Consider the following 10,850-nt stretch of genomic DNA (forward strand, 5'->3'; position numbering starts at 1 on the left):
GAAGATAGCAGACAAAAGAAACAACAGTAAAACGACAGCTGGCACCAACAACCACCAATTCTCCTCTCTTTCTTTTTAGCCTTTTTCTTTCCCTCTCCTCTTTCTTCAATGGAACTTCCCTGCAACCACAATTGAACTCTTCTCTCTCACTCTCAACCCATATTCCCTCGACCATTTCATCTTCAATCTCAGGTTTCCAACTCAAACATTTCTCCAATTTTGAAGGATATATATGGATTTTGGTTTTGATTTTTTTTTTCTTTTTCCATTTCGTAATCAGGGAAATTCAAGAAGATGATCGGAGACAGTTTCGCCGACGAGATTGACTGCGGCAGTTTCTTTGACCACATCGACGACCTCCTCGATTTCCCCACCGGAGACCTGGACGACGTCGCTTTCTCCGCCAACGCCGACTGCAACTCCGCCTTTCCCCCCATTTGGTCCACTCACTCCGCCGCCGACTCCGCCGATCTCTCTGTTCCGGTCAGTTCTCCACACAATATCACTGACGTCATAATTAAGAATTAAAGCTCTAAAACTAATAAATTTTGGAGGAATAAATACGCGTTTGAAAGTTTCAAAAAAAAAAAAAGAGTAAAAATTGGGATTTTTTTTAAAAATTTGTGAATTGATTCGAGTTAATTGTGTGCGGTACTCCATTCTCATTGTAATTAATTAATGATTTTTTTAGAAAATTTTTATTATTTTTTATTAAAATGAGCAAGTGAACAAAAACGTAAATTGCTCATCCAAATCAATCTATCTAAATAAAAAAATATCATTGATTTTAAAATTGTAAAAATTTAAAAATAAGGGGTTTTGATTCCCTACTTCGCAGACCAGGGTAAGATCTGATGGTCAAAAATTGATGAAGTTTTGCTCTGTTTTCAGTACGAAGACATCGTTCAACTGGAATGGCTTTCAAATTTCGTCGATGATTCCTTCTCCGGCGCAGGAACCCTAACCATCAACACCTCCTCCATTTCGCCGTCGTCGTCGGCGGCACCAAACCAATTTCACACCTCAAGTCCGGTTTCCGTTCTCGACAGCAGCAGCAGCAGCAGCTCCGACTCCGGCGATAAAAAAGCCCTAGCCGCCAGTAAACGCGGCCGTCCTCGCAGCAAGCGACCTCGGCCGCCGACATTCATTCCACGGCCGCCGCAGCTCGTTTCGCCGGCGACTTCCGAAGCCGCAACCGGAAAGGCGTCATCGGATTCCGAGAACTACGCCGAGTCCTGTTCTCCCTCTCCGCCGAGCAACAAGAACAAGAAAATCAAATTGTCGTTCCGGCGAGATCGAAACGATGCGTTTAATCAAGGCGTTAGAAAATGCTTGCACTGCGAAGTGACAAAGACGCCGCAGTGGAGGGCGGGGCCATTAGGGCCGAAAACTCTCTGCAACGCCTGCGGCGTCCGCTACAAATCCGGCCGCCTCTTCCCGGAATACCGGCCGGCGGCAAGTCCGACTTTCGTTCCGCGTTTACACTCCAATTCGCACAAGAAGGTTATCGAAATGAGAACCAAACAAGACGAAAAAGCCGCAAGATCTCCGGCGGAAGAGTCGCCGGAGCTCATTCCGAATATTAACTCTGGCATTGCCCTCGATTACGTGTGAGTGACCGGAAAATTCCTCTTCGCCGCCATCACCGCCGCCGCCCTCTCTGTTGCTTAAAAATTTTCTATTACTTCAATTTCTTTCTTTATATGGTTTTTTTTTTCTTTTCCTGTACAAATAGATGAAGTATTCTTAGGTTAGAGAAAGATAATGGAGGCCGAAGAAAAATTAGGGTTTAGTTTGGTTTATTACTATTAGGTCCCTCATAAGTTTATTTTAGATATATTTTGTATTGTGGTGTTTTAGTTTTTTCTTTTTTTTTTCCCCTTCATATTCTTTTGTTTTTATCAATATTTATCAGGAAATTCTTTTTGCAGTTCAAATAGTAGTCAAAAGTGATGAAATTTTTCTCATGAAATTTGAGTTCTTTTTAATATATTTTGTTCTTTCACGATATATTTTCGTATCCGTTTTTCTCTCTTTGAGATAAAGGACGCTTCTAGTTCTATACTGGCGATAAATTTATGTGTTTTTGTCTGAAGATTAGATTTTCTCTCCACTACTCCCTTGCAATGGGGATACCATTGGCTTTTTTAGTTCTTTTTATCCTCAAACTTCAAAGAAAAAAGAAAAAGAAAAAGAAAAAGGAGATTCCTTTGAAGCTTAAAAGGAATGACATGGACTTTGGAGGATATCTTACCATTTTTCTTGAGACGGATATCGAGGATTTAGATAGACAACAACAAAGGTCAAGAACTCTACAAACTTCACAAAAAAAACTCTATGCAACTTTTTTATAAAATAATATTTAATATAACTTACTAGATAAGACACTCATTACCATTCTTAAAATCGATAATTCGATATCTACGACACTCCACATAAATAAATAGCTGCAAAACGGAGAAGAAGAGATGAAGCCTAATTAAATTCTTCAAAATGTAGGAATTTTCTTTTTCTTTTTTTTTAATTAGGTTTGAAGTTTCCACCGATTTGGTGGGCTGTTTTTATTGAAATTCAGTAGAACATCAAAACCCATGATTGGACTGATGGGCTGCTCTTTTAATTTGTTTGAGAAGCTCCTATAATGGAATTCATTAACTTGATTGATTTTATTCTTTTTTCAATCTGTAGAATCTTCTCAAAAATAATTTGTTTCTTGTTTTTATTATATATAAATCAAACTTTTTGTGTTAGATTACGATTTTGTCCAAATAAATTATTTGAAACTTATTATTTAGGAAGTATATATGGCCCAACTTTGCAAAAGAACATTAATATTAAGAAGCTTTCAATACAAAGAAAAGGGAGAATCATGGGCCAAAATCAAATTAATGAAATCAATCATTATTGTTTGTTTCATTGATTAATTAAGTTGATTAGTAGGTAAGGTTATGAAAAACACTAACCACTTGATTAGGAATGTTTGGAAGGGACAACTGTCCATTATATATATTAATCAATAGTGTTTTTATTAATTAATGTTTTGGAGGCTTGTTCCAAATCTCTTTTTGTATTTGATAAATATTACCTTCAAAATAAACCAACTCATAAATGCCAACCTGAACATAGGTCAATTGGTTAAGACATATGTCTTTAACCATAGAGTTGGAAATTTGATGAATCCTCACCCCCACCTCTGTATGTATATATGGAACCTGCCGTTACTCTCGTTTTTTTTTTTTCAATTTCGATCACTTGATCTTGAGAGATTATTATCATCTCAATATATCATTTTAATTCAAATTTAATGGTTAATAATCTCTATGAAATTTAGAGGATCGGATCTCTACCAAAAAGTTAATGAAGGAAAATTTCAAAATGAAGAAATTGTGTAAAAGAATTGTAATACGTACTAGCTTCATCCTAATTTGAATTTCTGATAAAAATGTGGGATGTGGGCCTAAAACCAAAGCTAAATAATGGGCCTCATATAGCCCAAAATTCTTACTTGGCCCATATGTGAAAGGGAGAAACCATCATATATAGGAATAGCATGGAATATCAAAGCCAACAAAAGGATAGCATTTACTAAGTAATAATAATAATAATAATAATAATAATAATAATAAGATAGCTCAACGGTTAAAACATCTACTACTTATTTTGAGATTGATGATTTAAATCTCCACCCGACTAATAAATAAACCTATCAAACATGGTTGTCTTCGATAAATGTGGAAGGTTTATTGAAAATCTATATGCCTTCTAATAATCATTGGATATAGATATAGATTCAAAAGAAGGTTTGTAATATCTCAACTGCCTTTGATATATCAAATGATGTAAAACCGATGGTCAATATTATTACAGGAGTCTCTTCCAATAGTTCTATTTTTTAAAGAAGACTTAAAATACTATTTTGATCCATGAAGTTTTGGCTTTGGTTCGTAGTGGTCATCATACTTTTAAAAGGTCTATATATGGTCCCTGTATTTTCAAATTTTGCTCATTTTAGTTGTTATTGATCGTTGTACGGTTAAAAAGTGACCAATATAGTCTCTATTAAATAAGATTTTAACACAAATTTAATATACAGTAGAAACCATTTTAATATAAATTTATAGCTATATTTCAAAAAGTATAGTGAGTGACGTGTCATATTAAAATTATGATTAAAAGAAAATGGTCCCTTTCTAAAAGTATATAGATTAATGGTAATTAAAAGAAAATTGTCCATTTTTAAAAGTATATAGATTAAAATGTACGTCTTGAAAGTACATTGGTTGAAATGAATAAAAAATGAAAGTAATAGAATTAAAATAAATATTTTAAAAATACAAAAAACAAGAATGAAGTCACGCTGAACATAACTCAGTGATAATTGACATGTATCTCCAACAAAGAGGATATAGATTCGATTACCACCCCACATATTATACTAAGAAAATATGAAGTCAGCATTAAATAAACGAGAATAGTATTTAAACAAACAAATATATATATATATATATATATATATATATATATATATATATATATATATATATATATATATAAATGAAAAGTTGACCAAAAGGAAGCGAAGGCAACGGCTACGGCCGGCGGGGCGGCGTTGGAGGAGCCACCGGAGACGCGTGGACATGTGTGAGCAATCAATGTTGGAAGCAATCACCCATGGCTTTACTCTCCCACTTGGCCATTTTTTTATTATTATTATTTTTAATTTCTATTTCTATTATTTTATAACAAAGTCCCGTTTTAGGTCATGTACTTGTTTAATCTTTTAATACCCAAAAATAAATATTTTATGTTTTACATTATATTATCATCTTAAATCTTGATTCAGTCTTTATTATATTGCATAAGTTTCAAGGCAACTAACTAATTTATCCATTTGTCTCAAGATATTTAAAGTTAGTTTTTGCATTGAATGACCATGACAATACTCTTTCTCCAAACCATAAAAAATTAAAAATTAAAAATAATAGTATTTAATTTTGAAATAACTCTCTCTTTTCAAATTACTTCAATTAAATATTTTATAAATAAACTAAATATATATAAATAGAGGAGTCTGTGTGAACGTTGTTCAACTAATATATTAAATTTAATAAACGTTCACACTAATTTATTAAATTTAATAGATTCTATTATTAAATTTATTTATTTAACATTTATGTGGCATGATGACCACATTATTAAAAAATGGAATCACAAAGGAAAAAAAAAAGTGTTTAACACATACATAAATAAATGAAATATTAAAAAAAAAACAAACACATAGCTATTGGATAATAAAAATAAAAAGTTTAAGAATCTAATATAATTCAAGAATATGTTAAAAAAAGTTAAAAAATGAAAACTAAATACACACATTTTTAAGATTTAAAAAACTAACTTTATAATTCAAGGTTAAAAGGTAATATGAACCTAATAAAAATAAAAGTTTTTCTTTTTTTTCTCTTTATGGAAAATGAATATATAGGAGAATTTACTATGAAAAGTGGAGGGAAGGGTAAGTAAAAGACAGAGATACGGAGGCGGGTCCCATGGGTAGGCTGTAGTGACGGTGACGGTGGTGGGGCCCGGGTGGGGAGTTACATCACAGTCCGCCACGTAGAAGAATCCAAAAGGCATGCGCGTGGGAAGAAGTTATTCTGGGTAAGGAATCAGGAAATGACAGACTTGTCCGGTAGCTGTAACGGTAGCGTGGCCGGTTTAGTTAAACCCGATTTTAACGCTCTGATCGGTTCACTCTAACCGGATATTTTGCGTCACCAATATCTTATTCCTTTTTACTCTTTCCACTTTAATTTCCTACTTCATTTTACTATTTACTTTTTTTTTCCACCATTTTTTAACTATCTTGTTTCTAGTTATTAACCAATTTATTATCTTTGTCTAAAAATAATTAGATGGACACAAAATCTACTTTTGAAAAGATCATTTTACCTAGTAGTGAAATAATAATCTATTCGAGATATAAATTCATTAAACATGTTAATTCGAGTAGATAGGATACCTACTATATTTTTAAAAGTCGATAGTTCAATCTTGACCCCCTGAAATTATTTAACTTGAGGAAAAAAAAGAGTTCATTAAACACATCAACAAAATTGTCCCTTTTTGAAAAAAATATACATTTAGGTGTTGACCTGTCATAATATATATTTCTTCTGATGATCACTATTAAAGCTTGGATAAGTAGGAGAGACCGTTACTAAAATAGAGTTGTTGAGTGCCAGTATAATAACGTTATTTATTTGATAACCATTTATTGTTTATTGTTTTTCATAATTTAATATTAAAAAAGTAAAAATTATATATTTTTTAGTATAACATGTGGGATGGAGGATTGAACTCACAACCTCCTGGTTGGAGATACATGTCAATTATCGTTAAACTATGATTGCTTTGACTTAAATTAAACATTCAAAACTATTCATTTTTATTAATTTTCTAAATATTTACTATTAATTTTATAAGTGAACAATGATAAAATCATGCTATTATTTATGTTTTAAATAAAATTGGGAACGATAATAAGAAATAAGAAACTTCATTTTATTGTTTTCCAAAACTTTTACATATAGGTTTGGAACATAATGAGAAATATGAACAATTACCAAATAACGTATGTGTCTCAAAAACAAAAAATAAAAACGTTATCAAGCGATAGCAACATTTTAGATTATATGATTTACCATACCATCTCTAAAATAAGATTTTAACTTTGAAATCATCTCTCACTTCTTAACCTCTCCCTATAGTTTCTCATGGCTCTCCTTAAATTACTTCCTATAATCTCTCCTCTCACTCAACTTAATTAATTACCCGTCTTATTCTCCCATTTAGTTAATTAATCTTTATAATCTCTCTCTTTGATTTAGATACAAAATATAAGTTAATTGAATTTATTTTTACGGAATTTCAATATATAGATACAAATTAAAAGATGAGCTAGTTTTGGATGTGCACTTCACTCACTAGTTGTTAAAAGGAGCAATGACAAAACATCGTTGTCATAGGACGAATTATTGTGAAATATGGACATTTCATAATTTAAAGATACTTTTTTAAATCAAGAAATAATGAAAGAAAAATGATAGTACAACTATTTTGTTTGTTGTTTTTGTTTTTTTAGAGATCAAAATATTAGGAGAAACGGTGTTGGATTGGAAATTAAATAGAAAATAATTATTGTGTTGAATATATTTGTCCTCGAACTTAAAATTAAAATGTGTCTAACCTTACCCTTTTCATTTCGTAACTTATAGATATGTGAATTACAAATGTGTATTTCTGTATATCTATGATTTGTGAAACATTTTTTAGAAGTCATAACGAATTTGACACAAAATTTGAAAGTTTAGAAATTTGTTATACAATTTTTAAAGATAAGAGACTCATTAGACACACAACTCAAAGTTTAGTGACCGAACTTATAATTAAGGGTAAAAAACATTTTGATCCTTATACTTTATCTTATACTTTCAATGGAGCAACAATTTATTTCATATACTTTCAAATTTATAATATTTGAGTTCTTGAATTTTAACAAGTAATAATTTAGTATTTGTAATTTTAAAACTGTAAATAGAATTATATATATAGAGATTGATAGTTCGAGGAACCAAATATATTAATAAACTACCATGTATAAATCCTTATATAATAAAAAGTTTATATATATAGATTGATAAATTGAAGATAAATCGTTATATAATAAAAAGTTTGACACTTCATTTTGATAGAACTTTTCAGAGTAGAAACTAAATTATTATAATTTTTAAATTACAATAACTAAAATCTTTTATCCATATTTATTTGGAAGTACATAGACCAAATCATTACAAATTAAAATTTAGAGGTTAAATCGTTATCTATACTATATATAAATCTATATCTATACTATATATAAATGGGGCTATGGAGGAGAATCTTTGCCTTCCATTTTTGCCCTACACTTTTAATAAATACTTATTTTATCCTTGAAACTTAGGTAGGATGCAACTGTTGGGTCGAGGTATCTGTTGAGAGAAGTGATGTGTTCATTCACATATGGGTGCGATTGAGATTGATAATTGTTTATATATAATATAATAGACCAATGTATTTTTTTTTAGATAGATAAGTTAATCCAAGAGGTGTGATTGATGAAATGATATATCCATTCTCAAATAGGCGTGTACAAATATCTATATAACATGAAAGAAAACACCATACATAAAATTGTGTATTTTTTTTCTCTCAAAAATTTTATGAAGGCTTTTCTCTTGCAATGAAAATTAAAAATTTTTGTTATTTGGGAGAGAAACACTAAAGATCCAAAAAATGGGTAAGTTTATTTGATTTGTTGATGAGGTAGAATATAAAATTACATTTTTATATTAATATATTAATGATTTATTTTAATTTATTAATGTTCGTATTCTCCGTAATATAGACTCTTGATTGTTGTTGTATATGTCTTAACTACTTTTAAATTCCTTATTTCATGTTTATTTTTATGTTTATGTCTTTACTAACTAACTTGAGTACTTAATCATGAATATTTATTACTTGATTTGTTAAATTAATTATTTACCTATTAGATTATTGTATTAGTTTTCATATTACAAGGGTTTTTGTTTTCCTATTTTGCCATTTAAATTTTCAAAAATTTATTGACAAGAGAAAATTATTCAGGTAAATATATTTGTTGAGAGAAGTTAATCCATTGTGGCTACATAAAGAACAGTGTTATCATCTGCATATGGTGTGATCCAAACTACGATATGAAACATCACAATCAAATGGTAGAGATGTATCTATGGAGGAGAATGTATGTTTCTTATTTTGACTTTTAAGTTTTCGTAAATTCATATTTTAATTTTTTAAATATCATTTTTAATATACTTTGAAAACAAACATTTAATACCACGTGCATTGCACGTGATTATTGCTAGTTTCAATAAAAGTACAATAACCAAATCGTTGTAAACTAAAGTTTATTAACTAAATTATTAGTCTAGGTGCGTGTAAACTCATTCGAAGACCTGTATATATAAAATAAAAAAAAAAATCATTTACTTCGACAAAAATATACCAAATGTGTATCATCAAAAACATAAAGTGAGTGAAAAACAAAAAAAGATTGGTTTGGGAGTTGAAAAAGGTGAAGTTGAAGGCTATAAAGGACAAAGCAACTGTTGGGTGTCTTTTCATTGCTTTTAATGATGTCCAACTCTGCTTGTCCCATCCCAAATAATTTATTTTTATTTTTTGGAAAAAAAAAATGGGGGGAAAATGGTCATTTTCAAGACAACATGTCTGGTTAAACCGTCCTTTTCCACTGTACTCTAAGGAGATTCCTGTCCAGAATGTCTGAATTTATTTGTCATTCAAAAATCTTACTCCTAATTTCTTCCCTTCGCTTTTACAATCACTCTCATCATGGTTGAAAAAAAGTCTGAGTCTGTATTTGATATTCGCAAACATGGTTTAAATTCAATATTCATTTCAACTAATTTATGTGAATTAAATCATGTTCAAGTCCATGTATTATTGTATTAATATATATATACACTCAAAATCACCTTATTCGTTTGTTGATAATAAAATAATAGAAACAACCAAAATAAATATTTAAAGTATGAATTTTAATGCCAGCATACTACTAAATTTGTTCCATCAAGATCCTATGTAATAGCACCGCTAAACTTGGTTGATACGTAATGGTTTTTTTTCTTTTTGTTTCTTTGTAAATTAATATCTATAAACGTTACATATCCATTCATGGTCAAGCGGGAGTAAAAGTTCCAAACGGCGAATTCAAACCACGACAGTTGTGTTATTATAACAAAAACAAAAACATGTTGATAAAATAGGTTTAAGCTTCATACCGACCCAGTGGTACAGTAAAATTAGTCAAGATACATGTAGGTCGGAACGCACGTGCTGGGCATTTGCCAAGTCAAAATTGTGGGCTTTGATCTACAAACACGAAATGCCATTATGGGGAATAGAGAGAGGTGAATAGACGAAAATGGGCCTGGGGGGAGTGTAAAACTGAACTGAAGTCGACCAAATCTTGGGTGCGAGCTAAAAATGGGGAACGCAAATAACAAAAAAGAGGGGTTGGAAAAGTCATTGTTGTTGACCGACAACGTGGAGAACCGGGATTCAGTTAAAGACTTAACCATGGTTAGCTCCGGAGAGTTAGGAAATATGACAACCTAACCCTCACCATGGTTCCCTTTTTACCGCCTCCACCCTCCCTTGATTTCAGTGCTCCATCTCAAACAATCAATTTTTGACCGTATCCCATCCCCCCATTTTACTCTTTATTATTTTTCTTTTTAATGTTTCTTTTCAAACATTATTCTCAATTTTAAAAATAATAATTGCTCTTAAATCACAACTAAAATCAAGACTATTTTTTCTTTATTTCCACTTTTTTATTTTTTTTCCTTTTCTTCCCCTACTTACATTACAAGTAAGTAAATAAATATTAATACCCAATTAGATATAATTATATAGGTGTTTGACCATTGTCGACCTGAACATAACTGATATTGTTTTTCTCTTCAAAAGTCGGAAAATGTCTAATGTATTTTCTTTTGATATCAACCATTTACTATATATGATATAGTCTGAATAGTTTGTTGGTTTGAGTGCACATTTTCACATGATTGACTTTTGTTTTCTTAGGGATGCTGATTGAGTGTGCACAAAATTTGACCAAGATAATAATCTTGTTTGATTTTATAATATTTAATGTCACGTATCATGAGAAAGATTTTAAATCCTTGAATTATTGGTTTGGTGTTATTTAGTTCTTAGAGCAAGCAATGTCAAACATTTAAGAGATT

At 30.7% G+C, this 10,850-nt stretch overlaps 1 protein-coding gene across 1 annotated transcript; it reads left to right on the top strand.

Moving 5' to 3' along the window:
• Positions 1-1,972, top strand: LOC148212062 (GATA transcription factor 8-like). The gene is made up of 3 exons (XM_088122328.1): positions 1-192; positions 281-483; positions 892-1,972. The coding sequence occupies exons 2-3, from the start codon at positions 295-297 to the stop codon at positions 1,612-1,614; spliced, it is 912 nt and encodes a 303-aa protein (XP_087978454.1). The 5' UTR covers positions 1-192; positions 281-294; the 3' UTR covers positions 1,615-1,972.
• The last annotated feature ends 8,878 nt before the right edge of the window (positions 1,973-10,850 follow it).

Source organism: Momordica charantia (assembly GCF_013281855.1).
Source record: "Momordica charantia cultivar OHB3-1 chromosome 4 unlocalized genomic scaffold, Mcharantia_2.0 BLBB01000004.1, whole genome shotgun sequence".
Classification (NCBI taxonomy): Eukaryota; Viridiplantae; Streptophyta; class Magnoliopsida; order Cucurbitales; family Cucurbitaceae; genus Momordica; species Momordica charantia.

Bases quoted from the DNA above. Each gene is read 5' to 3' on its own strand.
- LOC148212062 (XM_088122328.1), top strand. From the start codon at position 295: ATGATCGGAGACAGTTTCGCCGACGAGATTGACTGCGGCAGTTTCTTT. The intron at 484-891 runs GTCAGTTCTCCA...CTCTGTTTTCAG, and splicing joins CCGCCGATCTCTCTGTTCCG to TACGAAGACATCGTTCAACT.